At 38.6% G+C, this 24511-nt stretch overlaps 1 protein-coding gene across 1 annotated transcript; it reads right to left on the reverse strand.

The window, feature by feature from the left end:
* Nucleotides 1-1555: 1555 nt before the first annotated feature.
* Nucleotides 1556-24050, reverse strand: sod1 (superoxide dismutase 1, soluble). The gene is made up of 5 exons (XM_073045678.1): nucleotides 23883-24050; nucleotides 7713-7806; nucleotides 5526-5595; nucleotides 2669-2786; nucleotides 1556-2076 (listed from the first exon to the last, which is right to left on the reverse strand). Exons 1-5 carry the CDS (start codon nucleotides 23946-23948, stop codon nucleotides 1966-1968), a joined length of 459 nt encoding a protein of 152 aa, XP_072901779.1. The 5' UTR covers nucleotides 23949-24050; the 3' UTR covers nucleotides 1556-1965.
* Nucleotides 24051-24511: the final 461 nt, after the last annotated feature.

Consider the following 24511-nt stretch of genomic DNA (forward strand, 5'->3'; position numbering starts at 1 on the left):
GATGAGGTTTCCTCCCAAATTCCAAAAGGTGTTATGTATAGATTAGGGCTAGTAAATTGTGGCACTGTATAATGTTTAATCCTAATCAGGTTGCTCCTCCTTGCAGTATACCTCCATTCAGCCTAGGCTTCCATTACCAGTACTTGAATTTTGTTCAGACTCTGAACTCTTTCTCACTTTGTATCAAATACTGGGTTTTAAAGTAACTATTTCCCTCTATTCGCTCCACCTATTCCTTCCTAATAAAACACTCATTCATTTCTTCTCACTTCTCCAGTTCTCATGAAGAATTATTTGACCCAAAACAAAGACAGTTGATTACTTTCAAGGTCTGCGTTTGTACTTGGTGTTTAATTAGTTGTCATGAGTGGGGTAGCACTTCTGGTGAAGGGGCTTGTTATGTCTATTCCTGGGCAGCTTACTCACCTTTGGTCCCCATTGCATATATAGCTCTCACCTGTGGCTCCAAGTAGCTGTTTGCATGTGACAGCAGCCACATGCCAGTACACCACTTCAACAGATGGGTTAAACTACATGAGGGATGAGGGTAGTCAGCAGCCTCAGACCCTGGAGATACAGACGTGCCTGTCCTTGCATGCAAAGTCAGCTCCAGTGGACTGGGTGGATAAGATCTACAGTGGGACCCAACAGCCAGGAAAGCAGCTCTGCAATGTTCTGTGGAGAACAAAGGGGAGTACCAGGCCCAGAAAAAGTCATGGACACCCAATGCAACCAAGACCCCAGTTGTGACACTTGTTCATAGAACTGGACCTGGACCTCCAAGGTAAAGAGTGAAGAAATTCCCTTCCCCCCATTTTAAAAACTCTCCCACACCACCACACAAATTAAATATTTATATTACGCTATTGCATAAGGGGCCAGAGAAACCCTCTCTGAATAAATATCAGGATTATCCAAACCACATGTAGATGTGCTATTGCTGTACCTAAATATTTTCCTGCCACCATTCACATTCTAAACCTTCAGGATTCAAGAACTAAACACTATGATGTCTTTGACGAGCCTGATTTGGCAAAATATGGAATTGGAGAAGGAGCAAGTCATTTAGAAACTTGAACTTCACAAGAATTTGAAAGAAAATGAGATGGACCAAGAGTACTTTTAAGTAATGGGTAAAGATGGTTTCAGCATTTAGCCAGGGGGAAAAAACATAAGCAGATACAAACTTCAATGACATAATTTTAATCGGGGAGTAGATTTTTTAGTTCAGTCAACAATAATTTATGTCTCCAGTTCAAACTCAAGCAAAGGTTGTGGAGAGTGGTAATGTTTATGGCAGGCAATGGAGACAAAAGGCTCCTTTCCTAAACAACCTAAATGTACAGATTGTTTAGGAAAACAACCTTTACATGTGCAGAGGTGTTGAAATAATAGACTGGAACTAGTCATCTGGGATCACTGTACACATTCCTCTGCAGTCCAAAGGCCAGTCATCGATAGCTGGATGGAAAAGTTAGTCAAAAAACACGTGTTAAATAATTTAAGCATCCAAATTGGAAGTGTTAAAGATTAGTCTTTTTGCCTTTCAACTGCATAGTGTAATGAGAAAGCTGTTTATTGTCTGCAGTACTTCTACACAAGGTCAGGTCTCTGTACATCCCAATAACTTAAAGCCAAAGACACTTCGATTTATTTGACAATGTATTTTTCAGTGCTTCTATGTAGTCAGGTACATCTTGTATTCTTCAAACAAAAAAAAGTGTCAACAATCAATATCCAACAGAAAGCTGGAGATCCTCTAGTTAGGATTTATCCACTGTACCTCTAAAGTATTGAAAGCACAGCCTCACTAATTTGGATCAACTGGCATAGTTAAGTTTTATAGAGTATAATTTGAAGTTCAAAATTGTTGTACATTCAACTACTAGCTAATGATAGGTTTAGTTTGCTATCTAAAGAAAAATTATGCACTATTTACCACCCCTATCCAAGAGATATCAAATTTCAATCTTTGGCAATTCCAATCACACCACAGGCCAAGCGTCCTCCAGCATTTCCTGTTCGGGTGCTTTCTTCATCTCCTCCTTTGCCCAAGTCATCTTCTTTCTCATGAATCTTAAAAAAAAAAGCACAAAAATAACAGCATGACATGGAAAGGCAATTTATATTCTTACAAGAGGTAAAGTAATAACAAGTGTGCTTATGTAGCTCCTCAAAATCCCAAGGTGTTTTGCAGCCAATGAAGTCTGAAATACTGCACAAAACATGCCAACTCAAACATTATAATTACATTTAATCGACATTATGTTTGTGACCATCTTTTTATTCAATTTGAAAGGGCAGATTATAAACTATGCAACTTCCAAGCTCAATTTGTTAATGTAAGTTTCAAGAAAAGTTATCAATCCAATTGTTCAACATGGCATGCAAATAGTCAGAATGATGTCAGTCTCACTTCACACTTTAATAAGTTTGGAAATTCATTTGTTACTAAGTCACAGCTGCATTTTCTTTCCAGTCTATACTTCATGAAGTACAACAGGAAGATTTTAAAAGATTTAGATTCACAAATGTTGCAAAAAAAAAAAAGCAGCTATTATCAATCAGCTATTATAATTCATCAGCAAGGCATTTGTGGTTTGTTTGCATGCTTAAATCACGGCTATTTATTAATTACAACAATTATTCCACAAGTCTGAATACTTACCACAAGTGTACGTCCGATAATGGACCTTTCTCCTGATAGACTGAGCATTTTATCCTTTAGTTCAAATTTGGCCTCACCACTGTCATTAGCCACCACATTGCCAAGATCACCAACATGTCTATAATGAATTACATAATTATTGAATGAACTTTGTTTTAAAACTAAAACATGTGAAAAGGTATTTTTAGCAGCCAAGCAGCACTTCATGTTGGTAGTAAGTTGCAATTTAATACAAGCCATTTCACATAATTACCTTCATGCTTTTAAGGAATATATACTATATATAGAAAACATACTGTTATCCAATTCTTAACATTCAAACCCAGAAGATACTCTAGAAACGTTTAGTGAATCAGCCTTTAAAATAACTTAATAATCACTTATTAGTGCAGCACAATAAACAATCTAGAGGACAAACACTAACACTGATAGCTTTGAATTCAGTGGAAATTACATTTGAAAAAATTGCAGAAAATGTGACAAGGCAAAGATCAAAGAACTCAAAATGTCCTGTACAGGCAACGATCAAATGTGAATCAATTTCATATTTAAAACCAACAATAATAGATTTCCTAGCCAGGCAGTCTTAAACAAGATCCAATGACAAATCTATACATACTGCTTTTGTCTTAATGGCTTTCATTCTGAGTGTTGCTGGGAAATAGGACTTAATTCTTATATACAATTTAAGAGCTATCTTCTTAAATAGCTCTGGTCACCATCTTGGATCTTGGTTGGTTGGTTGGTGGGCATCTGTCTGTCTCAAAGGATATGGGTGATGATCATCACCACATGCCTGGGTGGAAGGTATGGAAATCCTGAGATGCCCAGCCATCAAGATCCCCCTCGGCCTCACCAGTGTCATTCAAAGGAAAGCTTATGAAGCAATCGTTGGTCGTGTGGATAGTCAGAGGCTTTTTCCCCAGGGCTGAAATGGCTATTACGAGAGGGTACAGTTTTAAGGTTTTTGGAAGTAGGTACAGAGGGGATGTCAGGGGTAAGTTAGTTTTAAAAATGCAGAGAGTGTTGAGTGTGTGGAATGGGCTGCTGGTGATGGTGGTGGAGGTGGATACGATAGGGTCTTTTTAAAATACTCCTGGATAGGTACATACAGCTTAGAAAAATAGAGGGCAATGGGTATCCCAAGGTAATTTCTAAAGTACATGTTCAGCATAGCATTGTGGGCCAAAGGTTCTGTATTGTGCTGTAGTTTTTCTGTTTCTACATTTCAATATGTTTGGCACTAGCTGCCGGAAGAATGTTCAATGACATCCAACCACCTTAGAGGCTCTACTCCAGATTTGCAGCCCGAGTTTACTCCCGTAATCTTCGTCCCTCCTGAGGCTGCCCACAAGGCAGTGGTTCTTAGATTTTAATACATCAATAGTAGGGGTACTATTTCAAGTCAGAATATTGTTCGGCTAGTAAAGAATCTAGTGGTCATGTGGTGGCATTTGCAATTCCCTGCTGCCCTCCTTTTTCTAGATTGAATCTCACCTTGCTTATTTAAATGGGATTGGGCTATAGGGAGTTAAGTTTTGGGTCGTTTACTATACCAGCAAGCCTCTGCTTGCTATTGGAGCATTGTATGTGATTGCCTAGGTTCAACAACTGTTGATAATTTGTCACCATATCACCAAGCTATACAATGTCATGGGGGAAGTGGCTGGATACTGGAATTGGTGGTCTTCCACTTGTGGAGTGTAATTTTTACTTATCTGTAAATACTTAAGTATTATACAAATTTTGATGCACATGCTAGTTCCTCATAGGAACAAAAGGAACAGTATTGCAATCTGCAATAATACAAAATGAAAACACTCAAATTGTCAAAGTAGTAATTACCGTAGATTCCGGATTTTAAGCCGCTACTTTTTTCCCACATTTTGAACAGCTTTGAACTCTGCGGCCTTTAATACAGAGCGGCTAATGTATTATTTTTTTTCATGCCGCCGAAAACATTTTGCCTCGTAACAGTAGACCAATAAAATTGATGAGTAGTTCACAGAGGTCCAATGAAATTGTACGATAAATCAAGCGCACTTTCACAATTAAATTATTGTAAATCAGTCATTTGTACTCACCCTCATCAACATGGAAAACACTCGAAGAAAAGCATTGTGCTGCCTTTATGGCAGTTATTTAGTTTATAATATTTTCGCTTAGTAATTCATTTTCTAGTTAAAGTTAGAAGAGTTTTAACTATATTTGTTTTCTGTACTACATCGCGGGATGCTATGACGTCACACCCGGTTTCGCCGCGTCTTGTGGGATACCGGTTTGCGATAAACGGGACGGCGGGGGGAAGCGGCGGAGCGAAAACGCTGCTTTTAAGTTAAAGGCGATCAATAACTTTTCCTGGTAGGCTGCAGTATATATATTTTTTACCAGTCGTTAGGAGATATTGGAATGTTGTTCAGTAAAGAAGTATACGCAACGTATATTTAAAAGTAGCCGCGTTACGGGCACGGTTCGAAAAAAAGCATTTGCAATATGTATTTGTTTTTGTTACCATATGGATTTAATTAAAGGTTAAAAAATCCTCACGTGTAATATCTTTCTGTGTAAATATCTCATATTACAACGTGGGATACCTGCGGCCGAAAATCCGGTGCGGCCTTTACAAGTAAAAAATTGATTTTATTTCTAAAATTAGAGCCAGCGGCTTTTAATCAGGTGCGCTCTGTAGTCCGGAATCTACGGTAATTAAAATGAATAAAGTTATTTTGAGCAAAGGCAATAAATAGGCCCACATGAAATGTTAACAATACTCTAACTTAGCTAGACCCAACACTTAAAAATACATCCTTCACCTCTAAAAAAGGATGTTCCATATAAAGTGCATTGAGAGGCTCACCTTTCTACGTCATCTGGTCCACCATGCTTTTTATTAAAAGGATTATAGTGTGGTCCTGCGCTGATACAACCTATCATGTGTATAAATACAGCATAATGAATGTATCATCAAAAAGTTAGTATATCTACACAAGGCATACAATAAATACTTAAGTTATCACTAATCTTTCAGTTAAGCTAGTTTAAAAAAAGTGGCAAAACACATGTACATTTGGACTTGGAATCAAATAGTGGGACAAAAGGGTAGAGATCTGAGAAAGCCAAAAAGGCAAAGATAAAGGTAGCTAATAAATTCAAGCTCGAGGACTGCTGTAAGAGACTGGGTGACAGAAACAATCCCACCCCCACCCCCTGGCAGTGTTTTGATGCTAGGGAAAGCTGTGACTAACTTTAAAACACAGAATTCTTCTGCAGGTCAGCAGAACATCAAAATAACCATTTCCAAGTTTAAAGATAAATGTTCATTTATCCTATTGATATTTTCTCACCATGGCAAGTGTGGCTTAGTCACCAATATTCTAAATATGCACTGTCGGTAGTTAATGAAAACCAATTTCAATCTCCAATTTAATGTAAATCTAATTCTTTGGTTCATTAACATATACAGTTATTTAATACAAATGGAATTAAGGACCAGCTATTTTCAAAAAAGCAACAACAGATTCTAGAATTTGGCTTTAGTCTTTCATTCTGCAGCTAATGATGATGAGAAGAGGATGCAAGGTGCATGTACCATGTCTGTGAAAAAAACCAAGTAAAAGAAAAACACAGATTTGTTTCCCCATCACCTTGGACCCTCCCTTCGATCTTTGTACTAGGGCTTCTGTGCAAAGAGCATATGGTAATAGGTGTGTCACTACCATCCCTGATTAAAAATAGAGTATAAAGAAATCCTTGACCTACATATTGATAACTTTTTGCAGCAGTGCTGTAATACTATTCTGAAATTTGACAACTGAATTTTGAAATTCCTCCCCTCCCCAAATGCCCAGATAATGGAATTACAGCTGCTTGACACATTTGAACTGTATACTCATAGCCCAATGAATTAGAGTAATAGCTTTACTTTCCTCCCTCTTTCACACCAATTTGTGGTGATGTTAATTTTCCCCAATTAACCTTATGTAATATTTACAAAAGAATTAGTTAATTTCCACATGATTTCAAAATATCCAACCCTATCCAACAATGCTGGAGACAGTTCCCAGTATTTTCATGGCAAACTCCAGTAAAGGAACAATTCTGGTTTTGAACTTTTGACTGATGAGACCAATTTTTGTCTGGATGTACCATACTAGGGCCTTAAGTTTTACTTGGTGCCTTCTGGCCTCAAAAAGAGAGAAAAGACACTGCAATTTTTTGTGCTTCATCAATTGAGGTGATTCTCTAGAACACTGGAATGCACCTTGAGCATAAATGCTTAGTCCACTGCTGTATTTTCTACATTCAAGATTGTCTGGCTAGGTATCTCACAAGCACCACCTGTAAATTTGCCCACAACACAACTGGCAGAATTTCAGATAGTGACAAGAGGTAGATCAGCTGGTTGAGTGTGTTGCATTTATCAGTAAGACCAAGAAGTTGATTGTGCACTTCAGGATGAGGAAGTCAAGGGATTACACACACCAGTCACTACAAAGGAATCAGAAGTGGAAAGGATGAGCAGTTTCAAGTTCCTGGGTGTCAACATGTCTAAGAACCTATTCTGAACCCCAACATGTTGAAGCAATTACAAAGAAAGCACATCAGTTACATTTCATTATAAGTTTGAGAAATATTGGTATGTTACCAAAGTTCCTCGCAAATTCCAACAGATGTACCATGTATCACAGCTTGTAACTGGTTGCATCACCCGAGATGGAGGGGCAACTGCACAGGATCAGGAAAAACTGCAGAAAGTTGTAAACCCTCTAGCTCAATCACGGGCACTAGTCTTCCTGGCAGCCAGGACTTTAAAAAGATGATGCCTCAAAAAGGATGCATCCTTCATTAAGGGCCCCCATCACATACATGCCCCTCCTTTTCTTGCTACCTCATCGCACATTCTTCAATGAAACTTAAAGTTTGATTATATATTGCAATGCATGGTTGCTGCAAAACAAATTTCACAACACATGCCAGCAACATTAAACCTGGTTCTGAGATTCTGATTGGCATTATTTACAATTATTCAAAATTCTGTCCATACCATTTGTATTGTCCCCATAAGCATGAACGTGAAATCCATGTTTTCCAGGAGTCAGTCCAGTGATGCTTCCTCTCACAGTCACAGATCCATCTTCCTGGAGGCAAATTCCACACAAAAAGCACACACAATTACTTCTTTTGTAATTCAATATTAACCAGTAGCAGCAATTAGAATGCAAACAGCTTTCAAACAGAACTTCAAGATTTAATAAGCAAAGTCAACCACAAACTCTGATTAATACAGCACATTTTAACATACGGTGACTGCTTCAGAGTTTGAAGGCCTCATTTCCATTTGCAAGACATCTAGAAGAAAAGGAATCCTAGTAGTGGCTTCATTACCACTAAACGATTAAAACTAAACATTTTGACAAGACCTAAATGAGAACTTCATTTTCACAGCAAAATAGAAAAATAAGAAGCACAGGTGCCACCTGTTTAAACCTCCTAATCAAAATATTTACTTAATGGCACACTCACCAGAACTGTTTTACACGTTGCACGTGAAACTGGCCAATTCTGCAAAAGTTAAACCAGCAGTCCTTTTCTGACTAGGTGAAAATCATTTGCAAAATTAAAGCAATTTAAACTGCCTTGAAGATTTGGTTGTAAAACAGGTTTTAAACCACCTTATTTATCTGACTGGAATGTTGTTTAGGTCGATAATTATTCATGTTATTACATCCAATTTCTGCTACATAAACCTAGTACTGTTTATGCACTATGGTAACAGATTATAATCAAACATGACAGATTCCACAAGTTTAACAACATTCTGGAAGAATCTAATACTAGTGTTCAATTGTTTTGGGTTACTACATAATTTAGTCTATGTTTTGAAATTACAGCACGACGTTCACATGAGTATCCTCCTGTTCCCAAACAAAATAAATATTTATTTTTGTGGGTGGCAGGTGTATTACCTAATAATATTAAAAGACTGTTGAAAATATTCTATCCTTGGAACACAAGAGGCAATAAATAAATACTAGCCAAATTGTTTACTTGCAAAACCTCATGCTGCTAAAGTCCACTGAATGTTGGTTTAGTCAGCCCTTAATACTTTGAAATCAGGTTTGCCTAAAGATCTTTCTTGATGGTCTCTAAAGTACATTTCTAAATATCCAAGTATTAAACCATTCTCCTAATTTTGTGGAAATAAAAAATCTGGTCAAAGGCCAAACTTTAGTTTCATGTGAAGTTTCCTACCATGTAAGAAATAGCAACATTTTTCAGAGTTGGATTACAGTTCTGTTGCAAAATTTAACATTAGCAGTTGATTAAATGGCAAGTGTATTTAGGTCAAGAGTAGGTACTTAACCAGCATTTTTGGCAACACTAACCCAAATTTTTGGCTGTGTCTGTTATAGGCTCAATTGTGGTCTATTATTTTTAAAATTTGGCAGATAGTTGCCAAGGCAAGACTTGGTTCTCCATTATATACAACACAATGGTCCATATTGAATTACAAAAGCAAATGGGCATCAAACAAAAGCAAACAATTTACACAACTGCAATGCAAGAAAACAGGTGCTTATCAAAAGAAATAGCTGGACTCTTGATGACATTTTAGATTCCAACTATTCTTCACTATGGAAGCAGTATGTTGGAAGTTCCAGGTGTCGGGGAGCATGAAGTGTGTGAGGTTACCATTACTAGAGAGAAGGTTCTTGGGAAATTTAAAGTCTGAAGGTAGATCAGTCACCTGGGCCAGATGGTGTACACCCCAGAGTTCTGAAAGAGGAGGCAGAAGAGATTATGTTGGTATTAATAATAATCTTTCAAGAATCACTAGATTCTGGAATGATTCGGGAAGACTGGAAAATTGCAAATGTCTTCAAGAAAGGGACAGATGTAGAAGAAAGGAAACCGTAGGCCAGTTAGTCTGACCTCAGTGGTTGGGAAGATGTTGCAGTTGATTATTAAAGATGAGGTCTCCGGTTACCTGAGGCACATGATAAAATAGGCTATAGTCAGCATAGTTTCCTCAAGGAAAAATCTTGCCTGATGAATCGGCTGGGATTCTTTAAAGTACTATCAAGCAGGATCGACAAAAGGAAAAAAAAAACGGTTGATGTTGTGTACTTGGGTTTTCAGGCCTTTAACAAGGTGCCACATGAGGCTGCTTGACAAGCTTCGAGCCCATGGTACTACAGGAACCATTCTAGCATGCATAAAGCAGTGGCTGACTGGCAGGGGTCAAAGAGTGGGAATGAAGGGAGCCTTTTCTGGTTGGCTGCTAGTGATGAGTGGTGTTCCACAGGGGTCTGTGTTGGGACTGATTCTTTTTACCTTATATGTCAATAATTTGGATGATGGAATTGATAGCTTTGTGGCAAAGTTTGCAAACAATATGAAGATAGGTGGAGGGGCAGGTAGTTTTGAGGAAGTGGAGTCTACAGAAGGGCTTGGAGAGATAAGGAGAATGGGCATAGAAATACAGAGCCAGGAAGTGTATGGTTATGTACTTTTTTTTAGAAGAAATGGAAGGGTTGACTATTTTCTAAATAGAGAGAAAATACACAAAATCTAGATGCAAGGGGACTTGGGCGTCCTTGTCTAGGATTCTCAAAGGTTAATTTGCAGGTTGAGTGTGGTGAGGAAGGCAAATGCAATGTTAGCATTCATTTTCAAGAGGACTGGAATATAAAAGCAAGGACGTAATGTTGAAACTGTATAAAGCACTGGTGAAGCCTCACTTGCAGTGTTGTTAGTAGTTTTAGGCCCCTTATCTTAGGATGAGCTGGAACTGGACAGGGTTCAAAGGAGGTTCACGAAAATGATTCCAGGATTAAATGGCTTCTCATGTGAAGAGCATCAGATGGCTCTGGGCCTGTATTCACTAGAATTTATAAGAATAAGGGGTGACCTGATTGAAATCTATCAAATGGTGAAAGGCCTTGATAGAGTGGCTGTGGAGAGGATGTTTCCTATAGTGGGAGAATCTAGAGGACATAGCCTCAGAATAGAGAGGCAACCTTTTAGAACAGAGATGAGGAGGAATTTATTTGGCCACAGAGGGGTAATCTGTGAATTCTTTGCCACATGCAGCCGTGGAGACCAAGTCATTATGTAGAAGCCAAGTCTGGGTGGCACTTTCCAGTACAATCCTAAACTAATTTAAATCATATTTACAGGACAGAAACTATTTTGTATCAATTGGTAGCTGCATATCTGACCGAACATGTGGAGTCCCTCAAGGGACTCTGTTTAACATTTACATGCTCCCTCTGACTCAAATCATAAGCAACAAAACATCTTACCTTAATTACGTAGATAGCACTAAGATTTATGTAATAGTGTCATCAAATGACTATGGTCCATATAATCACTATTGAATTACTGATCACATGAGCCAGAATTTCCTCGTTAAACAATTATTTCAGTTTTCTCTTTATTTTTGGTGCCAAAAAATGGTTAAAAGTCAGTGCTCACTTAGAATGCCTGTCGTTTATGGACCACAAACCAAGCCAGAAACCTTGGTGTTGTGAGGGTCTCTGACTTAAATTTTAACTGGCACATTAAAACAATTACAAAGTCAGCCTACCACCATCTTAAAACTATAGTGTTAAAAGAGCTTACAGTGGTATGCAAAAGTTTGGGCACCCCGTCAAAATTTCTGTTACTGTGAATAGTTAAGTGAGTAGAAGATGAACTGATATCCAAAAGTCAAAGTTAAAGATGAAACATTCTTTTCAACATTTTAAGCAAGATTAGTGTATCATTTTTGTTTCATACAATTTTAGAGTAAAAAAAAAAGGAAAGGAGCACCATGCAAAAGTTTGGCACCCCAAGAGATTTGAGCTCTCAGATAACTTTTACCAAGGTCTCAGACCTTAATTAGCTTGTTAGGGCTATGGCTTGTTCACAGTCATCATTAGGAAAGGCCAGGTGATGCAAATTTCAAAACTTTATAAACGCCCTGACTCATCAAACCTTGTCCCAACAATCAGCAGCCATGGGCTCCTTTCAGCAGCTGCCTAGCACTCTGAAAATTAAAATAAATGATGCCCACAGAGCAGAAGGCTATAAGAAGATAGCAAAGCGTTTTCAGGTAGCTGTTTCCTCAGTTCGTAATGTAATTAAGAAATGGCAGTTAACAGGAACGGTGGAGGTCAAGTTGAGGTCTGGAAGACCAAGAAAACTTTCCAAGAGAACTGCTCGTAGGATTGCTAGAAAGGCAAATCAAAACCCCCATTTGATTGCAAAAGACCTTCAGGAAGATTTAGCAGACTCCGGAGTGGTGGTGCACTGTTCTACTGTGCAGTGACACCTGCACAAGTATGACTTTCGTGGAAGAGTCATCAGAAGAAAACCTTTCCTATGTCCTCACCACAAAATTCAGCGAGAGAAGTTTGCAAAGGAACATCTAAACAAGCCTGATGCATTTTGGAAACAAGTCCTGTAGACTGATGAAGTTAAAATAGAACTTTTTGGCCGCAATGAGCAAAGATATGTTTGGAGGAAAAAGGGTGCAGAATTTCTTGAAAAGAACACCTCTCCAACTGTTAAGCACGGGGAGGGGGGTGGATCAATCATGCTTTGGGCTTGTGTTGCAGCCAGTGGCACGTGGAACATTTCACTGGTAGAGGGAAGAATGAATTCAATTATATACCAGCAAATTCTGGAAGCAAGTATCACACCGTCTGTAAAAAAGCTGAAGATGAAAAAGAGGATGGCTTCTACAGCAGGGTAACGATCCTAAACACACCTCAAAATCCACAATGGACTACCTCAAGCAGCGCAAGCTGAAGGTTTTGTCATGGCCCTCACAGTCCCCCAACCTAAACATCATCCAAAATATGTGGATAGACCTCAAAAGAGCAGTGCATGCAAGACAGCCCAAGAATCTCACAGAACTAGAAGTCTTTTGCAAGGAAGAATGGGCGAAAATCCACCAAACAAGAATTGAAAGACTCTTAGCTGGCTACAGAAAGCATTTACAAGCTGTGATACTTGCCAAAGGGGGCGTTACTAAGTACTGACCATTCAGGTGCCCAAACTTTTACTTTGGGCCCTTTCCTTTTTTGTTATTTTGAAACTGTAAAAGATTAACCTTGCTTAACAAGTAACCTTGCTTAAACTATTAAAGAAATGGGTCATCTTTATTTTTATGCCTTTTGAAAATCAGGTGTTCTTTTACTCGCTTAGCTATTCACAGTAACAAAAATTTTGACCAGGGGTGCCCAAACTTTTGCATGCTACTGTATATCTCAGTAAGATCTAGAAAAAGTCATCCATGCATTTATTTTGAGTTGGCTTGACTACTGTAATGGCGTTTTCACAGGTCTCCATAAAAAGATCCTTCAGACAGCTACAACTCATTGAGAACATGGCTGCTAGAGTCCTCACAAAGGCCAAGAAAGTAGAACACATCACTCCATTTCTCAGATCGCTAAACTGCCTTCCTGTCCATCAGAGAATTGATTTTAAAATATTACTACTGGTTTATAAAGCACTGAATATTCTACAGCCAAAATCCATCTCTGATCTCTTGAACCTTCCTGAGCTCTCAATACTAAGTTCCACATATCTGGAATAATCTCCCAGAGGATCTGAAGTCCACCCCAACTTTAAGCTCCAAGTCTTGATTTGACTTTTTTCTTTTTGCTGTAGCTTTTAATTACAACCATCTGCACCAACTTCCATTTATCATATTCATTTTGTGTGATTTTGTTCTTTTATACATGACTGATATTTGATCTTTGATTTTTAAAAATTGTTCTATATAGAGTACTTTGAACTGCCTTGTGTTTGAAAAAGTGACATACAAATAAAGCTTGCTTATATTTAAGGCACAGGTTGATTGATTCTTGATTGATCAGGGCATGAAGGTATATGGGAAGCAGGCAGGAGATTGGGGCTGAGGGGAAAATTGGATCAGCCATGATGAAATGGCTGAGCAGACTGAATTAAGCCAAATAGCCTAATTTTGCTCCTATATCTTATGGTCTAATTCCTGTATGCTGATGAATACATTTTTTCCCCTGTTCAGCTTAGAGGATGCATTGGACCAAGGAAATCAACCCTCTCATAGTTTAGGTTACACTTGGTCAAAATTCAAGTACAAGCTTCTGGATAGTCATTCTCATCTTTTATTCAATAATCTCAACTTCCCTCTGAACATCTCCAAAAGATCTGCTGGGCAGATTGTTAGGAAGTACATTTCTGCTACTGATAGTCAGCAAATTCTTGTGGAAGATAATTCTGAGCTTCCAGATCTAATTCCTTTCCCACTTCACATAACGGTATTGCCACAGGTTATATTAGAACCACAGCCACCTCACCAGAATTATTCCGTGCTCTACTTCCAAATGTTATTCAATGCAGAATACTTATTCAGAGGATAGAGAGCAGTTGGTGGGGAAATTTCCATGACTATGTTTGACCAAATGCTAGGTGACTACAAGTCTCTATTAAATGTGCTTCAGCTTTTCTATTTCTGTATTACAACCTCTTGGTATGTATGTCTGTCCAGCAGATGGGACAAAAAAAAAGTATGTGGGGTCTGTAATGGAATCGAGCATTTAGGCAAGGTATGATTCTGAGTACACCTGTCTGGTTAGTGGTAGATGAGCTTCCCCCCCCCCCCCCCCACAACAGCTTGGTGATTTTGGGTTATTATTGACCAAGTTTTTTCCTTAATTTAACATTCAAATTTAGGGGGAAAAAACATACAGAGCAAGAGTCTACATCATTGGCAAATTTAAAATAATGCATAGGTACAGATTGGAAAATTTTATACAAATTGAGTTCACTTTCAAAACAGAGCCACCACAATGTTCCCAGAGTAACTTCCCCCATCATGGATGCCAGTCTTCTATCAATTCATAAGAGAACTAGATAAAAGATCATAGGCCAGAAAACATGTTACTTGTAATATTGAAGAAATGTACTTCATAATTAGCCACTTCTAAGCCAGCTGTTACAATATGGTTACAGCACATCCATCTATCCAAAAATGTGCACAATTGTCCAAAAATATCCTGTTAACAAACAGCCAGAGAAATCCACACTGGTTAACCTTATACTCTTGATTAGATAAATCAGTGATTCCCAACAGGAGCTTATGGGGAGATAGGGAGCATTCAAGAGTTTTTTGGGGAGGTGGCAAGCAGCACCCTAACTTGGGGCACGAGAACTGACCTATCTTTAGTAAGAGTAGGCACCTCCAAAAAACAAACATAGGAAGAACCATAGCTCTGCAGGCAGTAAGCACTTGTCACAACGTCTGAAACTCTGCAATCTCATCCAACTTTACCAACCAAACAGACATTATTGGGGACACATAAATTAACAGTTCCTCTTGAGATGTGGCAAGGAACAAGTTCATGCAATTTAACAGTTGATCAGTCAAGTGCATCCTCTCAACTTCCTCTACAAATCTACAGGAAAAAAGTTCTGCAATGATACAGTGGTGGCCATAAAGTGGTGAAATAGAACCGGTGAACCTGCCAACCCTGAGGATTCCTTGAGGTGTTCAAAGTGACCTCAGCTTCACGTGTGGTCAAGAACCATCTTTGGGGATTGAGATCTTTCGTGATTGGTCAATTGCACTAACTGGAATAGTATAAAGGTAACTTGTAGCTTGATCCTCACTAACATTCAGATTCCAATCTGAATCCTTGTCAATTTAATTTTCACTGTTGTGATCACCTTCATCTTTGCCTTGCCATTCCTTTGCATGCCACTACCATCGTTCCATCTGTGTCAACTGTTGCCATCATCAACATCCAATAGGCATTCCCAGTTTGGGTTAATTTTGTTATTTTAATTTAGCCCCATTAATGATGGATAAAGAAGTGTGGCACAATCTCTAGGAGTCTGAAGGCATTGAAACCTTGAATTTTAATCCTGCTAAGAAACAGAAACTATAGAGAGTGCGTCAATACAATGTTAAATACCTGGAGCATGGTTCATTCCGTTCCTGTCAGATCAGCAACACCCACGTCCTATTTGTAATACCCTAGTGTCCATTGAAGCCACGAAACCATTAAAATTGCAGGAACACTTCTGTAAAAAGACACCCTGAAAAGGCTACTTATTGTTTAACCCGGTTCCAGAAGATGAAAGCAGCATTTGAAAAGCGTTGCATACTTGAGTTATTTGCCAGGAAAGCAAAAAAAATCTTGAGTGGTCTCATTGCTTCTTATAACATTTTCAAAATGATCACAAAGTAAGGAAAATCATACAACTGGTCAAAGATTTATAAATAATGCCTGCTGTATCAGAAGTGCTCACCTCTGCTCTCAAAACGGATACCAGTATTTTAAAATCAATTCCCGAGTAATAATTCTGTAGCTCATTGTATTGACAAAATGACTGAAGACATTGAGTATCAACTATGCATAGAGTTACAAGAAACAATTTGGGATAAACTGGATGAGTCAACTGTGTGAGACAAGGCATTGGTAATGGCATATGTATGGTTTATCAAAATTGGAAAAGTTTATGAAGAGATTCTCTTTTAATAAAAAGCTAAAAACAAATACCAATGGAGAATCAATCTATGAGGATCTCAAAATGTACATTGAGGATAAAAGTATTCTGATTAGGAACACAATTTCTTGTGCAACAGACGGAGCACCATGTGACAGGGTGCCATGCTTGTTTAGTGGCATTTATGAAAAAAGAAATTCCAAGTCTGTTTGCAATCCATTGTGTAATTCATCATTAACATCTCACAGCCATAAACCTCAGCCTGCAACTTTTTTCAAGCATGACTCTTGTAGTATCTACCATCAACAAAATTAAAGCTCATCCATTAAATAACAAAATATTTTGCTAGTTATGCCAAAGCAATGATGAAGAGTTTGAAAGCTTGCTTCTTCACACTGAAGTGCACTGGATGCCAAAAGGCTGCTGCTTAAAACATTCCTTTGATCTTTTTGACACTGGTTGAATATTTGCTCAAAGTTGACAAGAGCTTGTGAACACGGAGATGTGGCATACCTAGCCGATCTGTATGACAAAATTATCATTCTAAGTATGAAACTGCACGGTGAGAACTTCAGTTTAATCCAGGTAAAAAATGTGATGTCCACTCTTATCGGAAAAATGGAAATATACAAGCAAAACATTGGGAGAAGAATGTTGAATCTTCCATGCTTGGAAAATATGGCACTCTCTTTCACAGACGGTAATTTACACAAGTACTGCTTACACCTGCTGTCACTGAAGGAGGGTTTTCAGAATTCATTCAAGGATTTGAACAATCTAAGTTCTGGACTGGGTAATTATCCCATTTCACTGCAAGGTGGAAGAACAGGAAGTGCTTACAAGAAGAAATTATCAGTGTTCAGAATGAGAAGAAGCAAAAATGCTTTTTAAAAATGTCAACTTGTAGTATGTGGCTACACAGTCATACAAAGTTTCCTGGTCTCTGGAGAAGAGCAAAACTGCTTTTCATTGCATTTCCATCCTCCTACCTTGTTGAAAGAAGCTTCTATTCCATGAAACCGCATACTCAAAAAAACAGAAACCACTTGGATAGTTACCCATGGAGACTTGAGGCTTTTGCTATCACAACATGAACGAGATATTTCAACGCCTGCTAAAACCATCAAGCTTAAGAATCACATTGACATTGAAGTTGCTGTACAGTGCACAAGTATCGTGTAAGCTAGGTTTAAGACAAATAAACCAGTGTGTGTGTGGTGGTGGGGGGGGGGGGGATGCGCATGGAGCTTAAAAAAAGGTTGGGAAAGACAGATAAATGATGGAAAGCATCAAACAGTGCTATTAAATGGCATTTACTTTTCAATAATCTATTCAGTGTCCTTGGTCACTCTGCTCCAGATTCAGTCCAAACACAACTGAAAACAACCATCTTTGGCAGCATTAAGAAAAAGTATCAAATCAAAGAGCTCTGATGAATTGAAATCAATAGGCACCAAAACAGAACAATTCCAGTAGTTGGAGTCATTTTACAACAAGGATGGCTATAGTTTCTAGAGATCTATCATCTTAGCCCCAGGCCATCACGAAGACTTCATCAGGGCAGTTTCAATAACCCTTCTTGTATTGGGGCAGGAGTGGGGATGTTAACACAATATTCTCTTGAATGAAAACAGTACAACCTAAACAGTTAAGCCTGGGCTTCTAACTGGCAAGTAACATTCATAAGTGACAATTTCTAACAAGACAGACTCCAACCATTTCCATTGACATTCAAACATTATCATTGCTATATTTACCACTATCAACATCCCAGAGTCAACAGCAAGTACCAAGTCAACTGGACCAGTCGCATGAGCACTGCATCTACATAAGATCATGTCAGAGACTATATCCTGCAGTCCATGGCTTGTCTCCTATCATCTCAAAACTTTCCATCGACAAGTCAGAAGCATCACGAAATAGTCCCACTTGCTGGGATGTATCAAGTTCCACTGAGCACAACATAAATTCTAAAAAGAAAAAATTGCTGCCTCGTCATCCACTTAAACATTAATTCCTTTCTTCACTGGCACACTATTTTTCCAATGTTCCATCTTACTCAATAGCACCCTTTTGCCTTCAAGTCTACATGTTGAGAATGCCCAAATATCCCAGTTTCTGCACCAGGTCTGATCTGAAGTAGGATTTAACACCAACACTCCACAATGGTGCTGGTGAATGAACTGTACTGTGGCACTCTACGCATTATCCAGTGACAGATGTGACATTGTGCATTGAACTGGACATTTGACTTACATATTAAATAGATGAATTGTTCAGTTTCAATCATGCACCTTTAAATATAGTTCAGTTAATTAGGCCATAGGATAATCAGGGTAGCTGCTCATTTGGGACAACTCTTGAAGAACAAAACCTAATCGAGAAAATAGCAGGGATTTCCTTCATTTGGGAAACTATGTGCTTAATTGGTTGGGAGAGGAGACTGTTGCTAAACTTTTTCTTACTAGTGCATCACGTGCATTGGTGTGGTCATTACACAACACATTGTGCTTAAAAGTTTTTAAAATAGCATCAGTGGTGTGTGTTTTGTGTTCAAAAGCAGAGATTTTTGTCACTGATAATTGGCAAAAAGCAAGACTATTTTGCTCATTGCAGTTTTAAGCATTCAGGATCAGAAATGCTAGAAATAGCCATGTGAAAATGAAACTATTACACTACAGTACTTCACATTAGGAACTGAAAAAATTTTGGAGGATTCATTCATTGAAAACATTGCATGAAGGTAGTCCATTATCTGCACTAGAAGTTTGTGCTGATTTTGTCATTCACAGCCAGAAGAATATGGCATCATACACTGGATGAATTCCTCTATCAGTAATTATTAGGAACCAAGTTTTATAATACTATAGCAGTGTTCCAATTTGTTCTGTATTTCATTTAAATGCACAATTTGTATTAAATGGTACAAAGTTAGATGGTATTTTTAAAAAATATACTTTAACAATTTCCATGAAACTGGCTAATTAAGGCAGCTGCAAATTGGGCCAAAATGTACTGGTCCAATTAGCCCAAATCCACTATTTGTAACACAAAATAATTGGAGGCAGTGTGAGGAGAAAGGTAGTTAACACAATTTTAATTATTCTTATATCTTTCTTAGCATCTTTTATTTCTAATCCTAAAGCTTCCTCATCTAAGGAATTAATTTCACTAACATCTGGTCTTACCACTAACTGATGTTTACAAGGACAGATTCTCCAGATTCGTTCCTTCCTGACCTGTCAATTTTAAAATGTTATAATACAGTTTAGATAATAAGCCATAATTAAACAACTATTTCTAAAGTGGATAGCAGAACATTAAAATACATTTCAAACAAATAAGTTTCTAATTGCCAGCATGTTTTTAGTAACAGATATACAAGCCCAGAATTTTCTTCTTAAAACTTAAAATGTTGCAGCAGTTTATTGTAAACTCCCAAGCATGCCCACCTTGCATTTCAGTCTGCATTTTCTCAATACTGATTGTGAGTAAATTATTCAAGCAATGTGGCCATTATATTTACACAGTATTTTGATCATGCCGGGTTTTAAGCTGTGATGCAGGCTCAACTCATTTGAGATATTAAGCGGCAGCATGGCTCACAAACAAAATCATACTTGGACACAAGAACAGCATTGTATCTGTAGTGCAATTGCAGAAGTTGCATTTTCATTGGTTTCATGCTGACCTACCAAGTAGCTAAGATTCCAAAAAATCGCTAATGCATACAAAATACCGACCAACAACCAACATGCTTGTCGTTTCCAAATCACTTTCTCATTCCCCCCACCAAAAAAAATTGCAGTACTTTATAAACCACTATGCACTGAAACAAAACCAGCACAGAATTAGGAACCTTACAAGATGAACAGTGCAGTTGGAGTCAATAGCTTTAATTAAAAACTTGTTGAAATCCACCCCACCCAACAACTTTTTAAAAATTTATTCAGCAATACAATACGGAATAAGCCGTTCCATCTCATCAAACTACATTGCCCCAGCAACTCTTGACAAACCCAAGTAACCCTAATCACAGTACAATTTACCTACCTGGTATGTTTTTGGACTGTGGGAGGAGACCTGAGCACCCTGGGAAAACCCATGCATTTCATGAGATGTACAAACAGCACAAGAATTGAACTCCAAACTGTGAAATGGCCCAAGCTGTTAATAGTGTTACACTAACCTCTGTACTACTATGGTGCTGGATACAAAGATGCCAGGAAGTGCATCAAAACAGGCTTCAGGACTAATTTGCCCCAGAATACTGGATCTCAGGTCTCTTTATAAAATCAAAACTTAAATACAGTGGATTCTGGTTATTGAGCCACCAGTTCATCTGGGCAGACACTTATTTGGGACAGACTTTAAAGAACAAAAACCTGATAGAGATAATGGACAGGATTCCCATCATTAATTCAGGACACTATGCCACTTAAATGGATAGGAGAATGTTGCCAGTTTCTAACCAGCCTCAGGAAGTGGCTGTTAAGAAAACACCATGCATCAAGCAAACAGTTTTTAAAATAATGTTAGTTATATGTGTTTGTGTTAAAAAAAAAACGTGATATTTGTCACTGCTAGTTGGAGAAATAAGCAGCAAGGCAATTCAGTAAGACAATGTTTTACTCATGCAGTTTCAAGCAATCAGGCATGGAGATGGCAAACAGCTGGGGAGAAAATGAAACTGTTATACTGCTTCAGCAAGTTAGAAACTACGAAGAACTTGAAAGTATTGACAATCATCTTGAATGTTACACTGAATAAGATTGAGGATACAACTGTCAACAGCATTGTATGAAAGCAGCCCATTTACAGTCAAAAGAATGCGACATGGCTAAATTCCTCCATCGGTAAGTATTAGAAACTAATAGTTTTATATTACTGCAGCAGTATTGGTAATGTTCCAATTCCTTCTGTATTTCATTTAAATATTAATTTGTTACTCGGTTAAACAGAAGTTTGTCATTTTCATACCTTTTTAAACTATTTCCATGAAATTTCAGATAATTGGGCAAAAATGTACTGGTCCCAATGTGTCCCAATTAACTGGAATCCACTGTATTTGAAAGTTCCATTTACAAGGCTCTTTCCAACTGGAACACTGACGGAAGTTTTAAACACCTTTAAAGTCTAGTCTCTACTGTAAATGAGCAAGCACAGCAACAAATTTTTGAATAGTCCAAACTTAAACAGCGAGTAAGATTTTGGCTGAAAGGTGATTGTTGGTCACAGTGCAAAATGTAGGCATAATAGAATCACTGTAACCAGTTAATGGGGCAGAGAAATGCAGCCTCTGATATCCTACCCAAACAATCTAGATTGTTACTGTTCAGTTCTGATGCTCCAGTTCTTCTTGAGAGATTTAAACACAGAACCAAACCCAAAGCTGACACCTCCCTTGATCTTCAATTCAATTGGCTTCTGCTGCAAATGCAAACTATTAATGTAAACTTACACATGATCTTATGTGTGCTTAAAATGTATTATTTTTCTGTTAGTTAATCTGCAAAGAAAAAAATGACTTCCTAGTTTGTTATTGAGCAGGCTACAATCTGCGAATTCAAATGCCGGCAACTCAATTATCAAATTGGCACATACACAAAGTAACATAGTCCAAACACAGTGATACTGAAATAATCATTGCTTCCATTATTAAGCAAAAACCTGATATACTCTGAAATGGTATTGAAAACCAAATTAATCAAGCTTAATTGGTTCACACTCCTGCATAGAGAAATTTTAACAAAAGGCTGCCAATTATGTTCCTTTCTGTATGTAGATATTTAATACCGGTACTCATGATGATTTACACAGCATGACTAAGCAAAAAAGTCAAAACATCTAATGAGCAAAGGTAAAAACTAAATTGTAACTTTAAATGGAGAACCACTGAAAATGTACAACAGAGCATACTACTTGGCTCATTCTGTCCATGAAATTAATAAAGAATCTCACCTTCCAGCACTCAGTCAGCACCTCTTGGGTGTGTTCAAAGTACTAATCCAAGAACTATTTGGAAATAATATCAATTTTTATCCATTCTATCTTTTGACCAACAATCCAGATCCCTCTTTTCTTTTTCTTTCCCTCTCATCTCTCTAATCCTATGCAATTTACTTTTAAGTTGTATCCCTCCAAGGAAAATGGAGTAAATATTAAGGACAAGTCTCTGGAAGTTCAAATTTATTCCTCATAGCTAGCTCTCTAGTCCAATTGAATTTTCTCTGGACCCTTTATAGAAAATATCTGAATTTATTGCAATACTGCAACCAATACAAAACACAAGCTGTGGATTAAATGATACTGTATACATTTCTAGGTTCAGACCACTCAAATGCATTATGTCACTAGTCGCTTCAATTATGATGTTTCTGCACAATTGAACAGACATCAGTTTTAGCATTCTAAGTCATTCATCACTGTAATTCCCACAGCCAAGTTTGGAATCATCTACAAATTGTACATCACTTACTTTTAGATCAAGAGCTATCACAAAGAACCACATAGAAGCTCAAAGGAACTTCACTAAAACACTCTTTCAGCCACAAAAAATACCAGTTAGATTACACCAGCATCTTTATTTTAAGTTTGGCTTGCCATGGATCACCAAACGTCTACAGATATACCGTTGAAAGTATCCTGCTTGGTTGCATGGTGTAGGAATATCTAAAGCTGCAGCATGTAATGGACACCAACCCCACCCCACACCCAGCACATCACCAGGCCAAAACTGACACCCCCCTTGGTTCTTCAATTTAATCTGTCTCTGCTGCAAACACACGCTAGTAAAGTGTATACCTTACATTTTAAGCACATGCAAGATCATGTATTACTATTTTTCAGTTAGTCAATCTACATAAAAAGGCTCCCTAGATCGTGAATGAGCAAGTTATAATTTGGGATTTCAAATGCTGGCAACTTAACTATCAAATTGGCACATGTCCAAAAGAACACAGTCCAAAAGTGCTGAGTGATTTTGAAAGGCAACATCCAAAAAAAACCCCTACCACCTGGGTCATGTTATCTTCTTGCAGCTACCAACATGGAGAAGGTACGGAAGTCTTAACTCCCACATCACCAGGTTCAAGTTCAACCACTGGTTCTTGAACTAACCCGCACTACGTTTAAGGAACTCTGACATTTTGCATTAAAATTTGACTTTTTGCTCTATGTGTTCTTGCGTATATTTAGCTTTCCTCTTGTAAATGCTACTGACATAATACCATGTGCCTGAGAACTGCGGCAAGACAAGTTTTTCATTGCACTGGAGTATGTGCTTATGCATATGGCAATGACCTCGACTTTCGACTGCTTGAACGAGTATTTCCGACGTGGACCCATCGCTCTTTGCTGAATGCCGCTGAGCCAATTTCGTATTCCTTGATTCTGTGTTTTCCCCCCAATTAGTTCGTCGTCTGCTTCTGTCAAAAGCTGCTGTTGATAACTCTTAAGTTAAAAAAAAACAGAAGACGCTAGAAGACGATCGTTCCTGAGTGGCGCAACACCACCGGCGCAAGGCTCAGCCAGGCCAACACTGAAGCCCAAGGGGTGCGCCCTACCCATCGGAGATGCAGAAAGCGGAACATGAGACGTTCTCGAAAGCTGCCCCCGTTGTCTGGCTTGCGAGTAGCTCCAGAGCCGGCAACAATATCAAAGCAATGGCCGCGTTAAAACAGCATTCTTGGAGCTCCGCAATTCCACGTCGCTCGATTGCAGCGATACTTACAGCTTGCTCTAAGTTAACGGTCCCGGTGACTTCACCGCTCCCCTTCAGCACGCAGATGGCTTTCATAACGAGCAGCTCCACACGACCCAGACAACAGACGCACTCACTCAGCTTCCCGAGACGACGAACGCAGAGTGTGCCTGCGTCAGACTCGCGTCAATACCGGAAAGGCGCGAGGACAAGCGCGCCTGCGCATTGGGTGGCGCGAGGAGCTGGTGGGCTGTTGTCGCTCCCTTACATTTTGGCCATTTCCAGCGACGCAGTGACTAATTGTCCGCCGGTCCTGCCACTTCTTTTTATAAAATACACTTTAACAGAAACCGCACACGGACCACCCGATCCGAACCCTGCCGTACTGAACAACATGGACATTCGGGTTCCAGTCATCGTAGCAAGCTAGACCGCGTCATGTCATGTTGCCGTGATTGAGGACCTCGTTAAGGTCATTTTTGGATGACTAGATCAGCAGTGGTAGACAAGATACTTCATATTACAGCGAGAAAGCAAGGCTCTTAGAAAAGGGCGTAAAAGCCGTGCAAGATACAGTCCGCTTGGGAGGGTTGGGGGACAACGGATTGAGCAACACTGGTGGGAGGGAGTGGTGAGTCGACGTTTCGGGCCGCGACTGA

This window comes from Hemitrygon akajei, chromosome 5 (genome assembly GCF_048418815.1).
Source record: "Hemitrygon akajei chromosome 5, sHemAka1.3, whole genome shotgun sequence".
NCBI classification, from domain to species: Eukaryota; Metazoa; Chordata; class Chondrichthyes; order Myliobatiformes; family Dasyatidae; genus Hemitrygon; species Hemitrygon akajei.